General features: G+C 40.2%; 1 protein-coding gene across 7 annotated transcripts in view; it reads left to right on the top strand.

Annotated features, from left to right (window-relative positions):
- Window positions 1–12,567: 12,567 nt before the first annotated feature.
- The window catches only part of mrtfab (myocardin related transcription factor Ab), a 42,524-nt gene continuing 38,263 nt past the window's right edge, over window positions 12,568–16,828 (top strand). For 2 of the 7 annotated variants that reach the window (XM_075457753.1, XM_075457752.1), the window contains exons 1-3: window positions 12,569–12,768; window positions 13,455–13,513; window positions 15,347–15,532. In XM_075457753.1, coding sequence (XP_075313868.1) covers window positions 13,498–13,513; window positions 15,347–15,532 — 202 coding nt within the window. In that variant the 5' untranslated portion in view covers window positions 12,569–12,768; window positions 13,455–13,497. Of the gene's footprint in view, window positions 12,769–13,454; window positions 13,514–13,544; window positions 14,338–15,346; window positions 15,533–16,828 lie in introns of those variants that run through there. The other 5 variants (XM_075457754.1, XM_075457760.1, XM_075457759.1 and 2 more) reach the window with 5 other exon arrangements.

Below are 16,828 nucleotides of genomic sequence, written 5' to 3'. Positions count from 1 at the left end.
CAATGAAACACGCCTAGCCTTCCTAATCGCAAATTCATCAATGGTGTCATCGAATGATATCTGGCTTGACACATCTTGGTTTACACTTATAAGAGCAAACCCATTGAGACGTTCTTGGCTCAATGTTGACCTCAGATATGTTTTTATCAACTTTAACTTGGAAAAGCTTCTCTCTGCAGAAGCTACTGTTACGGGAAGGGTAGCAGCAACTCTGAGGGCGACCCACATGTTTGGAAAGATTTCTCCTAATTTCTTCTCGTATAAGAAAGTTAGAAGATCCATAGTGGTCATGCCAGCTTTTGACAAATCAGGGAATTTTACAGTTTTATAGTTTTACAATGACTGGAAGTGTGAGATCATATTTTGACTGTATTAACATACTCCTATAACAGATGATTATAGCTTTATTATGTATAGCCCACTACTACTAAAACAAATGCTATTACTACCAAAAACTATAATAAATAAACTCAGAAGATTCAGAGAGAGGTGAACCTGGGATATCAGCTGAGCTTTCTTCAGTTGAGGGTGTCTGCAAAAATCTCTGGAGTGCACCTAGACATTTAAAAATATAAAATAATATGAGCATAACACACCACTCACCAACACAATCACATTTATTACAATTGTGTATTCACATGTATCTACTATTTACATGACCGTAGCAGATTCTACATAAGCCATTTTTTCCATAAGATTTCCTAGCAAATTAACTCATTTATCTGATACTTTGAATGTTTACCTAGCTGGAAGGCTCGACAAATATTAAATGATAAAACAAAAGAAAACTAGCTAGGCTATTTCTTAAAGTAGTGTGGCTTACAAGACTAACTCTAGGTTTTAAGTTTCCTTTAAAAAAACGATTTTGTTGCCTGTGAAAGATAGCTTGTGGATTAAGCTAGCAGGCTAATCGATAGCCCACAAGCTTTCTATAAATAGCTAATGCTAGCGGAGTAACGTTATGCAGTGATAGCTAGCTTCTACAATGAAACGTCAACCATGAACAGTGACAGAAAACACAATTTTGATTCAACTTTAGAACTAATGTCTGAGATGAAAATACATACCTCTATACTGGGCTTTCTTCTCCTCCTCATCTTTTTTTCGTTTTCGCCCCTGTGCACCAGAGAGTTTGGTCCTTTTCATGTCGCTAGTTGACCTTCTACGACCGTTAGCGTGATCTAGTTCCAGTGTGTGTGGCTGTGACTTGCAACTGCATCGTCATGACGACACCCATGCACATATTTTATGTAATATAATATTAAATTTTCATTCGAAATATGGGTTGGGGCATTTTCGTTTGCACGTGTCGGCCACCGTGTGAAAGGCATAAAAAGCCCCCCCCCCCCCCAAAAAAAAGGGGGGGGGGGGCGCCCCCTGGCAATTTGGCGCCCTAGGCAGCCGCCTTAGTGGCCTGTAGGAAGAACCGGCCCTGATGAACAGACAGATGTCAGCTGAGGAGCTCATTGTGCACAGTGGAAGTGGAAATGGAACTAATTGTAAAAGATTTTTTTTCAGCATAAATAATTTCTATGGGGTGTCCAGAACAACATACTAAAAGTCCTAAGAAATCACAGTTGAGGAAATATGTTAAATTTTCATCAATCCGAGATGTGTGCCAGTAGGGCCAAGCAACAATACACCCCAATGGGATTATTTTTTCCCCTTAGTCCTATCAAAATGAAACTTTACACAATGAAAGTACCCATGAACAGTAACATTTTTTATATTACAAGTTTCTTTGAAAATAAATTGTAATATGCAAATTAGCTATACACTAATCGAATATGCCCAAAATACACCCCAATGGGGCTATCTTTTTCCTTTACTCCTATCAAAATGAAACTTTACACAATGCCAGAACAAAAGACACAGTCTTAGTAGGTGATGACACAGACTTGTTAGTACTCTTGTTGCATCATGCTGATCTGAATGCACAGGAGCTGTTTCTGGCACCAGAACCAAAGAAAGCAACACAAACAAGACGGATATGGTGCATAAAGCAAATGAAGGAGTTACTTGGTCCCAAGGTGTGTGACAATCTCCTCTTTATCCATGCCATTTTAGGCTGTGATTCTACATCTCGTCTTTTTGGCATAGGAAAGGGAATGGCACTGAAAAAAGTCAAGAATGACACTAGCTTTCTTGAACAAGCTAAGGTGTTCAGCCAGTCACAGGAACATGTGGGAAAAGGCATCATTATTGCAGCAGGCGAGAAAGTTCTGGTATCACTGTATGGGGGCGAAAAAGACGAATCACTGGATATGCTGAGATACAGGCGATTCTGTGAGAAAGCCACTCAGAACTCGTCTCCAGTGGAACCTCAAACTCTCCCTCCAACATCAACAGCTGCAAAGTTCCACAGTCTTCGGGTCTTTTACCAGATAATGGAGTGGAAAGGGGAAAGTGAACATATGAACCCAAAAGACTGGGGGTGGTATGTTTTGGATGGGAGATTTACGCCAATAATGACAGATCAGCCTGCGGCACCACCAGAGATACTCGATGTAGTCCGCTGTAGTTGCAGGAAAGACTGCAGCACAAAGAAATGCACATGCAGAAGACATGGACTCCCTTGCACTACCATTTGCGGAGAATGTCGTGGTACTAGCTGCACAAACTCACAGTTGCCTGATTTATCAGATGAATAAGAAAAAAACTAATAAAAAATAAGTAAATAAAAAAATCTAGAAAAACCAAAAAAAAACCTCCCCTGTTGTTGCTACCTTGTTGTGGTGGGGAGGCTTGTGTGCCTCCGTGACACTGAAGACTATACCGGCGGGGGTTATACCCCTGGCAGGTACTACCAAGCCACGCAGTTTTCAGGTTAGAGACCAGTCTAAGAGCAGCATTGCCATCACCCATTGGTAGTAGGATGATTGGATGAAGATTGGGCCGATGTATTTGTCATACATGAATGGTGTTTCTGCCTGTGGAAATTAGTATAAGGGTGGAGCTCATGTGCATATTCAAATTCATTTTCAAAGAAACCTCTAATACAAAATGTTTTACTTTTCATGTACACTTTCATTGTGTGAACTTTTATTGTGGTAGGAGTAAAAGAAAAAATTAGGCCTATTTGGATGTATTTTGGGCATATTCGATTAGTGTATAGCTCATTTGCATATTACAATTTATTTTCAAAGAAACTTGTAATACAAAAAATTTTTACTATTCATGGGTACTTTCATTGTGTAAAGTTTCATTTTGATAGGAGTAAAGGAAAAAAATAGCCCCATTGGGGTGTATTTTGGGCATATTCGATTAGTGTATAGCTAATTTGCATATTACAATTTATTTTCAAAGAAACTTGTAATACAAAAAATGTTACTGTTCATGGGTACTTTCATTGTGTACAGTTTCATTTTGATAGGAGTAAGGGGAAAAAACAGCCCCATTGAGGTGACTCCTGAAATACAAAACACATAAAAGTCAGACATGTGTGTTCTGCTTACAAAGTAACTTTCTGAACCAGGGACTGATATAAGAGTGGTTGTCTGGAGTTTTACTCAGGCTATAAAAACAATTGTAAGAAGGAAGGATTAGTAAACTTACTGAGAGAAAGAGAAGAGAAGAAGAAGCAAGATGATGAAAAAGCAGACGCTCCTCACAGGAAAGCTGGAGTTTGCTGGATATGTGGAGGAAGACAAACAAGATGATTAGAGCTTTGTCACAAAATAAAAATGCTTATGGAAGAGTTTCCCTTATAAAAAAAAAAAAAAGCTATGTGTAAAGGAAAGTAGGCGTGCTTACTCTCTCTGTCTCATTCTGCTCGTCTATCCGTGAATGAGCGGGTCCTTCGATGTTATTAGGAACCCAAGGCTGACTGGCCCTTTCAGTCAGCTTAAACTCCAATTCATCATCAACTGGATAATCAGCCGGAAGCTTCGGACTGAGGCGACTACCCTGTTGATGTCTCCTTCAAAAGATCCAGTTTAATCTCTCATTGTAGGAGATAACAGGTCTTTCCTTATATACCTAATAGTTAGCAGACGTAAACTTTTTAGCAACATGACTGGAAAATGGTAGAAAGACAGAGGGGCACATTTTTTGTGCTGCAGGTTGATATACAGATATGCATATGTACAACTGGAAGGAACAAAATGATTAAATAATGATCTTTCTATCTAAAATAACTAGTTTCTTGCCTTTTAGAAAGCTACAAAAATGATCTAATACTCTGTATTTAGCAACATATAAAGGGTAGTTTAAGTAAGTGAGTTTTTAATAGATAAATTCCTACAAGTTAAGTTAATGTGATTACATGACAAGGATCAATCACCAAACTCTGCAGATAAGTTACCTTTTGTTGTCTTGCTGCGTTAAAAGAAAGTTGGCTTTGTAGTGCGGTCGTCTTTAGTCTTTCTTTTTTTGGTCTCTCTTGTTTGTTTATGGTACGGGAATAAATCAATATAATAAATAATAATAAATCAGTGTCAAAGAATTTGTCAAAATCTTCTGTTAGAAATCAATATAGCTCAGAAAAAAAAACTGTCTCAAAAATGGAATCGTTGCGTACTCAGATATGCCATGATGACATCATCAGCTCGGACATCATACAGACTATAGGATGTAAGAGCAGTCCATATGCAAATGATTAGCCCCTCCCACTTTTAATTGCTCAGTTTTATTTTGAAACAAAATCTTAACTGAATTGATTATTATATATCATTTTCATTTGTTTTTATTGCTGAAAGAAGAATCAAATTACTGTTTTCACATGAGTCACCATAATTGAATTCAAATATTAAATTAAAATGTTAAAGAAAATTAAACTTCTGAATTCATTTTAGAAATCTTTAAGGACCTCACACCCTACCTGTGACCTTATTTTCCCTGTCACACTTCCATAATGATATAAAGACACATTTTAACCTGTAATAATGACTAGTGATTTTACTGTTAAGCTGATTATGTGGTACCTTATTGTCCACTTACTTTAGTAATTGTCCCATGCCTGCAGCGATGTCACTATCATTAGATTTATAATCAGTTGCAAAACTGAAAATTCGCTGTAATAATCCACTTGATACTGCCTTGAAAAAATACTGATTCTCCAGAGTCTGAGTTTTGTGCATCAGTTTAAGCTGTTGACAAATTTATGGACCTTTTATGGAGCATTCCCCACATCCTAAGATGTTTCTTTTTTTTACCACTCAATTAAGCCACTGTAAACATTCCCTGGGTTCTTTCTGTTTGTTTCCTGGAAGTTTACTTGGGAAACCCTCGGAGAAATCTCCTTGTAGCTGCTCTGAAGGTTTTTTTCAGTCCTCCAGGAAGCATTTATGGAACGTTTACTAAGAATTATTCCATGGAACCTTTGGAAGTCCTACATGCAGCTTTATAGGGAAATTTCTCTAGACATTACAGGAATTCCCTGAAGTTTCCCAAAACAACATTTAAAAAAACCTTTATCTTAGCTTTCTGGGTATGTTCTTTTATGATTGCCCAACTAATTCTGGGTGGTGTGGGATGTTCTTTATATGCAGACTTGGTGTGCAGCTCGTTGCCGGCTCAGAGATGCATCGACTTGAACTGAACAATGCAATAGCAGTATCACACACTAACGTTGTGCATGGCCCTGAGATCCAAGTGTTTTGTTGAAAAATGGAGGTTTTTGATCGAGATTGTTCGGTTATAGGATTAAAACTATTCTTTTTTTCCCTTTCAGTACTCAAAATATTCATTTCCAGCACACAAAATGAAACAAATACTTTGTTAATCCCAAGGAGAGAATAGAATGTTGTTGTACATTTTTTTTAGACATGAAGTCAAGAATAGTCATGAGCAGTTAATTCTGAATTATTCATCATAAGCAGCCATTGCATATGGCTACGGCTGCTGGCAGGAATGAGCTCCTCTAACTTTCTTTCAATCCAGTCCAAATTTATTCCCAAAGCACATTTAAAAACAACAATGCTTGACCAAAGTGCTGTAGCCTACATTAAGAGAATAAATGAAAATGATAAATAAGTGAAACAGGCAGGGACGTTGCTAGGCATACACCTGTACAGGGGCACAGGCCCCCAGCCAGATCATCACCACCAACACTGCCTTACTGTGTACAGAAAATATGCCTGTAGCCTATTGGATGTATAAGAACATTTATTCAAATTTGCATTAACCTCAACAGGTTTAACAGAGCTACAGGCTTTCTAAGCGAATAAAAACACTTTTGAGTTCAACCATTTAGCTTAATTCCTCCTTCTGTAGCTCATCAAACATAATCAAGTAAGCCTTTTACAAGAGGCAATATTACTAAAAAAAACACAGTATGCACAATGTTGCAATTTCCAACGGATCAACAAATAAATAATGAACAATATTTCAGTCCAGGTGCTGAACATTTTTTAATCTTACTGTAACACAGTCGCTAAATACTTCTACAAGATGGAATATTGCAAAATAAAAAGTCAAAATCTTAAATTAAGAGTACCTGACTTGGTCTGATAAGTTATTCCACTGATTGAGTAGCCTTTTAAACTAGCCTACCCACATTTTACCCATTTACAATGCCTAAGATAGTTTAGTAAATAGGCTATAATAGGCGGAATAGGATATTGTCTCGCGTTTTTCATCTGCCATGGAACCAGACACTGTTTAAGCCTAAATGCAAACGTTGTGTATTTGGCGTAAGAAATTACAGTGGCCTATAGGTAGGCGTGTGCGTCGACACAACAGAGAAAACAAATCTCTCGCCTGCCTCCACTTCATTCTCAGTTCTCCTTGTTGCTTCTCTGTCTCTGACTCTCTAAGAATTTCCTTATGTCCATGCGAATACAACCTCTTCTCTTCACTCTCTGATAGACCTATGCAGCATTGGCTAAAGGAGGTTAATAGGGAAATGGTGTCTATTTTATTCTTCCTTGGCACATCACACTGGAAAAATGCCCCTCCAAAAATAAGTAAAAAAACAGCAAATACAAGACTTTTTTGCTAGAAATAAGCAAAAAATCTGCCAATGGAACTAGTGAAATGTCAAGATTTCTTGAAAGAAAATGTGATATTTAGGACTTTTGAGTTAAAAGTGATCTTGAAATTAACTAAAAAACCTCTTCAAATGGGGAAAAAAAGCTTGTTTCATGTGAAATATGACTCAAAACAAGATGCTTTCAAGACTTTTTCCACTTAACAAGATATTCAAGATGTATTGTATTAAAACAAGTCCCTATATCTTGCTGAAATGGTACTTGTTCTGCAATTGTGTCTTATATCAAGTGTAATGAGATGCTCAATGAGAAAAATATACTTGGTAAGATTTAGATTTTTTCCAGTGCAGTCTAGCAGTCAGAAGTACGTATATGGGAATATTTACAGGGGCACAACGCATGTTTACCGGGGCACTAATGCTGTTTTGAACGCCAGAGAGAAAAGATGAGTCTTTCGATAGGATTTAAAAGAACACAGTGAAGAAGCCTGCCTAACATGTAGAGGCAACCCGTTCCATCATTTTGGGGCCAGGAACAAAAAGCCTGATCCCCTCTGAGCTTCAGCCTCGTCTTTGGAACAGCCGACAGCAACTGATGAGCCGACCTTAATTCAATTTAATTCAGTTCAATTAATTTTTATTTATATAGCGCCAAATACAACAAATGTCATCTCAAGGCACTTAGATAATAAAGTCCAATTGAAGCCAATTGGAATTCAATTCATTGTAATCATAATTATTCATAAAATAATCCAATTCGTTCATATAGAGCCAATTCAAAAACAATTTCCTAGCTAAGGAAACCAACAGATTCCACTGAAAACTTTTTCTTTTTCGGTCCAATCTCCCGGCCTGAGCGTGCCTGAGGCGACTGTGGAGAGGAACGACTCCCTTTGAACAGGAAGAAACCTCTGGCAGAACCAGAACCAGGAAGGGTGGCCATCCGCCTCGACCAGCTGGGGTTTGAGAAGACAGAAAGGGGGGGGGGGGGCACTGTAACACCATTCAAAGGATATCTGTTGGAACAGGGTAACACGAGTTAATGACCACAATAATGTCACCTATACATAAAGAGAGTAAAGTGAGGAAAGGTGTGACAGATAAGGCCCCCCAGCAGTCTAGGCCTATAGCAGCTTAACTACGGGATGTTTCAGGATCACCTGAGCCATCCCTAACTATAAGCTTTATAAAAAAGGAAAGTTTTAAGCCTGGTCTTAAAAGTGGAAAGGGTGTCTGCTTCCCGGACATTTACTGGCAGCTTATTCCACAATAGAGGGGCCTGATAACTGAAGGCTCTGCCTCCCATTCTACTTTTAGAAACTCTGGGAACCTCAAGTAAACCTGCAGTTTGGGAACGAAGTGCTCTGTTAGGAAAATATCGTATAATGAGATCTTTAAGATATGATAGAGCTCGGTCATTAAGAGCTTTATATGTGAGGAGAAGGATCTTAAATTCTATTCTGAATTTAACAGGGAGCCAATGAAGAGAAGCTAAAACTGGAGAAATATGATCTCTCCTGTTAGTTCTCATCAAAAGTCTGGCTGCAGCATTTTGGATCAACTGAAGGCTTTTCAGAGAATATGTGGGACAGCCCAATAATAAAGAATTACAGTAGTCCAATCTTGAAGTAACAAATGCATGGACTAGTTTTTCTGCATCACTCTGAGACAAGATGTTCCTGATTTTAACAATATTACGAAGGTGAAAGAAGGCAGTCCTAGAAACCTGTTTTATATGCGAGTCAAATGATAAATTCTGGTCAAAAATAACTCCAAGGTTCCTCACTGTAGAACTAGAAGCCAAGGAAATACCATCTAGAGTAACTATATAGCTAGAAAATTTCTCCCTGAAACGCTCGGGTCCAAAGATAACGACTTCAGTTTTGTCTGAATTTAGCAGCAGACAGTTCTGAGTCATCCAGGTCTTTATGTCTTTAAGACATGCTTGTAGTCTGACCAACCTATTGGGTTCATCTGGTTTTATAGATAAGTACAACTGGGTATCATCAGCATAGCAATGGAAATTTATGCCATGCTGTCTAATAATATTACCTAATGGAAGCATGTATAAAGTGAAAAGAATCGGTCCAAGCACAGAACCCTGAGGAACTCCATGACTTACTCTGGTGTGTGAGGAAGATTCTTCATTTACAAGAACAAACAGAAATCTATCAGATAAATATGACTTAAACCAGCCTAATGCAGTTCCTTTAATTCCAATAACATGTTCAAGTCTGTGTAATAAGATACTGTGATCGACCGTATCAAATGCAGCACTGAGATCCAACAGGACAAGCACAGACACAAGTCCGCTATCAGAGGCTAAGAGGAGATCATTGGTAACTTTCAGCAGTGCAGTTTCTGTGCTATGATGCACTCTGAATCCTGACTGAAACTCTTCAAACAGATTATTTCTGTGTAAATGATCACAAAGCTGAGCTGCAACTATTTTTTCAAGAACTTTAGACATAAAAGGGAGATTGGATATAGGTCTATAATGAGCTAACACTTCTGAATCAAGAGTAGGTTTTTTAAGTAAAGGTTTAATAACAGCAACCTTAAAAGGCTGAGGTACATATCCTGTCAACAAAGACAGATTGATCAAATCCAATATGGAAGTGTCAATTAATGGGAAAACCTCCTTGAACAGTCTGGTTCTGATTGGGTCTAAAACACAAGTTGATGGTTTAGAAGAGACTATTGCTGTTGTTAGTTCAGAGAGATCAACTGGGCAGAAGCCGTCTAAATACAAATCAGGTTCTAAAGATACTTCTAAAGCTGCTGTACTTGATGATACATCACTGATAACAGTGGGAAGGACTCTATCAATCTTTTCTCTAATAGAAGCAATTTTATTTATAAAGAAGCTCATGAAATCATCACTGCTGAGAGTTAAAGGATTACCTGGCTCAACAGAGCTCGGACTCTTTGTCAGACTGGCTACAGTGCTGAAAAGAAACCTGGGATTATTCTTATTCTCTTCTATCAATCATGAATAATAAGCAGTTCTAGCTTTACAAAGGGCTTTCTCATACGTTATTAAACTATCTTTCCAGACTAATTGAGACTCTTCTCTTAGAGACTCTTAGAGACCGTGAAGGAGAGTACAGGTGGAGCAAGCCTGAGAGACAGGGAGCGAGGCCATTAAGACATTTAAAACCAGTTCTGTTGCACACAGGGGGCCAATGAAGGTCAGTCAGAACGGGAGCGATATGTTCTCGCCTGTGTGATTGGGTTAAAAGACAAGCAGCAGCATTTTGGACAAGATGAAGGCGACAGAGGGAAGCCTGGCTGACCCCGAAATAAAGCACATTACAGTAATCCGGATGAGCGGTAATGAAGGCGTGTATAATCTTTTCAAAGTCCTTTATTTTGGCAATTTGTCGCAGTTAGAAAAAGATGGATTTTACTATAGAGGTGATCTGTGTATCAAATTTGAGGTCGGCATTTATTTTCACCCACAGATTGGTGGCAGTTTCGAATACGGAGTCAAAGCGCTAAGGTCCACATGGTGGGTGCCACAAGAGCCACTTGGGTGAAATAATCTGAACTCAGTCTTTTTTATCACTGAAACTCGAAAAGTTCAGGGTCATCCATGCTTTGATGTCGTTAAAGTTATCCGACAAAGGCTGAACAGATTCGCAATCATGGTTTTTCAGCGGAATGTAAATTTGACAATCGTCAGCATAACAATGAAATTAGATTTCAAATTTTCTCAAAAAATGGAACCCAGGGCAGCAAGTACAGTGAGAAAAGGAGGGGTCCAAGAATAGAGCCCCAAGGCACCCAACAGCCAAGAGACACACACAAAATCATTTATGCTTACACAAAAACTTCTGTCAGCCAGGTAAGACTGAAACCACTCCAAGGCTGCACCTTTAATCCCGACACGGTCCTCAAAGCGAGGAATTAGAATGCCATGATCCACTGTGTCAAAGGCAGCAGTAAGGTCTGGAAACACAAGAACAACATAATTACCAGCATCAAAAGCTAAAACTTTTTTTAAAACCAGACTGAAACACCTCAGGAATACCATTTCTGCCGAAAAATCAATCAATCAAAAATCAAAATCAACTGTGTAGAAACAAACTTTCTCCAAGATTCTTTAAAGGAACCAGTTTAAACGGAGGAGTTTGGAGATTGGTCAAAAATTTGAAAAAATGGATGGGTCAAGACCTGTTTTTTTTAATTAAAGGTTGCACCAAAGCGTGCTTAAAAACCTGAGCACACCAAACCAGACCAGACTTGTGGTAACACTGCCATCAACAATAGCCAGGACAGAAGGTCCTAAGGTAGTAAAAGCTTCTTTTAAAACACGAGGGGGTATAGGATCACTGGGGGAACCCGGAGCGTTTCATTTGCTCAAATTCAAACTGGTTAAAGGCAGCAGAGCAAAAAACTGAAAAGGACGGGTTATATGAAGGAGGTGAAATGAGACATCTAGTTAAAGAAACTTTGTCTACAAAGAAATGGAGAAAAATTCTCACAGATTTCAGGCGAGGATTCCAAGCTGACAGACTGGGGCACATTAAGAATGGAGTTTATAGTGCTGAAGAGAGCATGTGGCTTGTGACAGTGAGATGATATTATTTCTGAAAAACATTTTTGCTTCTCAGCTTTGACAGTGATCTGATAATGACTCCAACTGTCTTTCAACGTGTCAAAGGAACACCTGAAGCTTGGCCTTCTTCCACCTGTGCTCAGCTCTTCTGCAGGCACGAGTGACGTCACTCAGCCGCCATTTCTTTGTTGCAACAGAGCTAAAGAAGCCTCTGGCTAAACACAGTCTGATGTTTGTGTGCAGGTTCAGCAGCTCCTGCAGCATTCTTCTTTGGAGAATCAGCTCCAGGGGCTCCAGAGCAGTTGCCAGCACAGAGCCAGCTGTTCCCATCTACTCATTCAGTTTATTTGAATCTAATGTTGCAACCCCAATCACTGAAAGTGATTGCACTCTTCACCACAGACTTACTGTATAAAGGATATACAGATAGGTACAGGCATTAAAGGACCCAAGTTTCCTTTAGAAGAATGGTCTGTTCTGTCCTTTTTGGTAGACAGCATCAGTGTTGCATTTCCAGTCCAGGTAAACTCCCATCCGTAGTCCAACATCTCCCTATCTCTTCTCCTAGGACAGAAGTTGTGTTTTGCTGCCCATCACTGATACACCCAACAGCTGTTGAGTCATCTAATATTTCTGGAGATGAAGGGACCCTGACTCTTAAGCCTTCTTATCAATCCGGTTCTTAATCGATTCCCTTATCAATTCCACAAGGAAACAAGTACAATACAGGTTTTTAGCATCAACACAACTTTAATCATTTATATACTTTTATTCACAGCCTCACAAACATTTAGTTTAAAAACTTCAAAGAAATCTATCTTAACCTTATTTGTCAACAGGGTAGATACATGAGACATCATGATTGTGAAACAATTATCGAGTGCTCGCTACGCGGATAGTGTTTAACAAACGCTCAGAAGTTTTTACAAATAGCAGTACACAAAGATCGACACTAGAGGGAGACAAACACCATGCAGACAGATGTTGCTTTAGTTTTAAGAAATGCAAACATCTAACCTTCAGCCTCAATATTGTTGATATGTTCTATCTGGTGGATAGCGTTGTTTCTGTCATTTGGGGCCCGGCTCTCGCTGTATTGTCTCCTGTTACAGCAGAGTTGTAGTTAACCCGCGGGAACGATGTTGTGAAGGAAGTGGGTCTTTGCGTTCCACGCAGAGGAGGGTTTTCCGGTTAAAGTTTCCTTTGTTATTCGGAAGTGGCGATGTGATGCCAAAGCCGTTCATCCTCAGACACAACATACAAGGGGCGAACATGATAAGTAAGCACGGACATATGAAATTAGTGGACAGTCTTCGGGTTGCATTGACTGTGAAATGAGAGGCAGCCGCAACGTTGACAGTCAAGAGCAGCGCTCAGCATCTAGCTAGGTTAGCGGTAATGTCTGACTGCCATGCTATGCTAACGGATGCTAGCTAACTTGGGGTGTCTGTCTGCAGTCAGCCGAGTAGAACTCAGATGGAGCCGCTGTTGGCATTTAGTTCGTAACTGCAGTAGTTACTTGCTTTCCATGTACAACATGCTGTTTGTTTAGGGCTTTTATTGCAGCCTGACTTTAGCGTGTGCTAATAATGTTTAGGTGAACTCCCACCCAGACAAGCTAACAATAGCTTAGCATGTAGATGTGTTTTGGACAGTGACAGCTGTCGGCTGCGGCCCCATGACATCTGTGCAGAGGCCTCCTGAAACGTGAATTCCTCCAGCCCATACCGTCGGCTGTCATGGTTCTTTTTTTAGCCGCTTTGACTAGACAACGGTTTTTATTTTGCTCATGCCACACAATGTCCAGATATATTGTTGTTTACCACCACAATCAGTGGCGTGGCACGAGAGCAATAAGACATTAAATTGGCATGAGAAGGGATAGAAGGGATCACAGTTTTTTTTTTTTTGCTTTGTTTTGTTTTTAATTTACTGATGATGCTTTGCTCTTATTTTCTTCAACAGAGCCGCTCAAAACCCTGTCCTGGTGAAATGGGAGAACGCTCCAATGTTTTCTAACTCAGGTAAGCAGCGAGCCTGCTTTGCCATCCGTGTTTTTACAGGTCAGACTGTAGCCACATCCTCCACCTGAAAGCTGGGAGCCGATGTGTTTCGTTCTAGTGGTTTTCCTGTGTCTCACATCCGAAGAAGCAAAGCTGTCAGGGCATGCGTGCCTCTGTTGTGTTCCATTGTAATTGTCATGCATTTCTGAGAGGCTAGTGTGGGCGTGCTGAGAGGAATGTGGGTGTCTTTCTTCAGCGCATTGCACAGGAGCATGTTTCAACAGCAGCCATCTGTTATTATGAAGGTTCTGATGAGGTAACTGATGCTGCAGCCCACCAAATGGCCAGGTTTATTAAATGTGTGGCGTGTGATCTGATCTGGCAGATCAGAGCGATTTTAGAAACTGCAGCAACAGAAAGCCACACATACTTTTCTCCCATCTTGTTGACAAGAGATATGCATCTCAAACTGACATTCTGTATTAAGGCAGAGATCACATGCTGTTTTGGCAACGTGACAACGAGCTGTATCTCACCTTGTCGTCTGGGCTGGGCATTTGTTTAGTTTCAAGTCAGTCCGTGATTAAATTTCGTAGGAAATCAGAGTTTCACCGTCAGTCTCGAACTCTTGTCTGGATCCGCTCTAAATCCACCCAGCAAATTCTGTCCGGGTCTTTTCCAGGTCCAACCCAACATGCACAATTCACACACGCCTTTGCAACAAAGGTGGAGCGCACCTTCGGCAGAAGGTGAGTTAGATTAGGAGGAACCCAAAAGGATTGGCCGGCAGGTGGGCTGATGCAGCCACGAAGTCCTTTGCTGCTGGGTGTCAGACAGCTCGAGGGGTAATTACAATAGTTTCTGACTGCTGTTTATTTGCTGTCACCTTTTCCTTTTTTTCCCCCCTTCTATCAGTCTTTAAATCTTCTTTCTTTTTTTTTTTAAAACAAATCAATGTCAGTGTCCTCCTCTGCTAGTTGCAGCGGAGCGTCTCACAAAGACAAATAACTAATGGCTCACTCCACCCAGCAGATCAAGATAATCTCTTCCATAAGGTGTGTTTGAACGGCAGTCAGGTTTCGCTTGTTATCGGCATGGATTACTGGGACAATTTAGTTTTGTACCAGAGCAGTAGTCAACTTAGTCAAATTTGAGAAACTCCCAACTGTTGAGTTTTTTTTTAAATATTTGTGTTCTACATTAAAAAGTCCAATAACAATGTGATAACAGAACTATATTAATAACGTGATAATAAAGGGTATTTAGAGACTTTACTGTGTGGGAGCTGTCCGAGTAACCGAGGTGAAATCAAATGTCACACGTGTGGCTAAAAAGTGATTGGTTTTTCAGTAAAAACCATTTCAGCTTCGAAATCAACCGGGATGATCTTTTATTGTACCCAGGGATTATGAACCGTCTCGTCCCTTTTTCTTTCCTTCAGCACTGACGGTGCATTGTCAGGTTCGGTTAAATGCATGGAAACCTCACTGCGGTCGTACACAAGTCAACCCAAAGAAATCTATAAATGGCCTCTCTAAAACAGCTGCTGCAGCAACAGTTGTTAAACATGCAAATGCTTCACTGATGGCAGATTTAATCCCGAGCCCACAGCCATGCATTCTTCCTCTTGCTGACATACTTCCATCGGTTACTTTATTTCTCAACTTCCAAATGTAAACACAAACACTACAGAAGGAAAAAAAAAAAAAATGATGTAAAGGGTTTATGATCTGCTCCTTTAAGGTTAAAACCCAGTTTCGTTTCAGTGGTTGGTTTCTTGCCTCTGTGTATTCTGATCTTTTCATTAGGCATTGAACTTTTTTATTTTTTATTTATTTATTTGTTTTATTTGAGGTCTGTCCGTCACCCTGGCAACATTAGACTCACACAAAGGGGAGGAGCCAAGTCCCGGCACAATGGAAGTTGCTGGGACGCCAGGCTCGGCCCTGAGCCCTCAGAGCGAGGCAGTGACCAATGAGCTTCAGGACCTGTCGCTTCAGCCTGCTCCGAATCTGCTGCCTCTACAGGAGCGCAAGAACGGTGAGACCACGCCGTTGTTCTTTTTTCTCTCCATCATGAGTTTGTCAAACGCAGTGTGGTGTGTGTTTGCTGTTTGTGTTTGTGGGATAGATGTCAGAGCAGCTGCCGCAGGTATCATTTCATTTTAACAGGAATTGTAGTTTTTACAATGTTTTGCACGGAGGACTTTTGAGCTTCCCACGATGAAATGCCCGAAAGACAAACAACTACTTAATCTTTATCTATTCGATGTTTCCATATCAACATGTGGACAGTAACGCATGCTTTCCCATTCAGAGCTGGGTTTACTTTGCCATTTTGATTAAAAGAAAGTGTGATTAAAAGAAGGTGAATGAGTTGAAAAAGGCTCAGCTAATACGTGGCGGGTTATAGCTTGCTTTAGGTGGTTCTTGCCAGTTTTTTTTTTTTTTTAAACACTTGTGATGCATCGCAGGTGATGGAGACATCTTTGAGAATCGTGTCTGAAGATTGAAATGATACGACTCGCCTGCTTTTTCTCGAGCATTACTCTCACACGAACCGTCATCTTCACAGATGTTATATTGTGTCCCAGATTATCCCGAGAGAATTTTTCCCTTCTGTAAGGTTTGTTTGGGGTCAGAGCATCTACTTCTTCTACTGAATTACAACCACTAGCCTGAACCGCCGCCCTCGAGCAACAATCTGTGGCCTATTTCATTCATTTGACTTTTGGAAAGTGAAAAGAAACCTGTCTGTTTGTCAGTTCAGAAGAATCACTTTACACATCTTGCCCCCCCAAACTCCCGCTTCTGCCTCTACTTTATGTATTGGCTAATTATCTCACAGAAATGAACATGAATTCCCTCAAAAACAAGTGTGTTTAGGGAGTATGTTGCGCTGTATAAGAAGAGGCCAAGTGGAAAGTGGAAAAAAAAAAAAACACTTCTCTTCAAGGAAGAATTTAAATGTCAGATGTCCCAGTGCGCCTTGTTCATTTGTCAGCAGAGAGATTACCTCACCCCAGAGAGCGTCGAAAGGCGAGACGGGCAAAAAGAAATGTAAGTTCAGGGATGAAACTGTGTGCACCTAGAACACTGAGTGCTTTATAGTCCTCAGAAAGAAGGGAGTGAAGAAGCTGCTGAGCCTAATTGCCCTGCTCCTCTGCACAGACCTCCTGCTGTAGTGGATTAAAGCGTCCTGCACACTTGCTCCGTGGACTCGACACTCTGCAGGCCTGTTTTGTGTCTGGAGTCAGCTAAGCTCAGACCGTGGAGTGCGGCAGCTTCATTTGGTCTGAAACGCGGTGGAAAAGTCGAGTTGGCTCGATTTCCGTGT

Source organism: Odontesthes bonariensis, chromosome 23 (assembly GCF_027942865.1).
Source record: "Odontesthes bonariensis isolate fOdoBon6 chromosome 23, fOdoBon6.hap1, whole genome shotgun sequence".
NCBI classification, from domain to species: Eukaryota; Metazoa; Chordata; class Actinopteri; order Atheriniformes; family Atherinopsidae; genus Odontesthes; species Odontesthes bonariensis.
The sequence above is the reverse complement of the archived record's forward strand: the minus strand, read 5'-3'. Positions and strand labels throughout refer to the sequence as shown.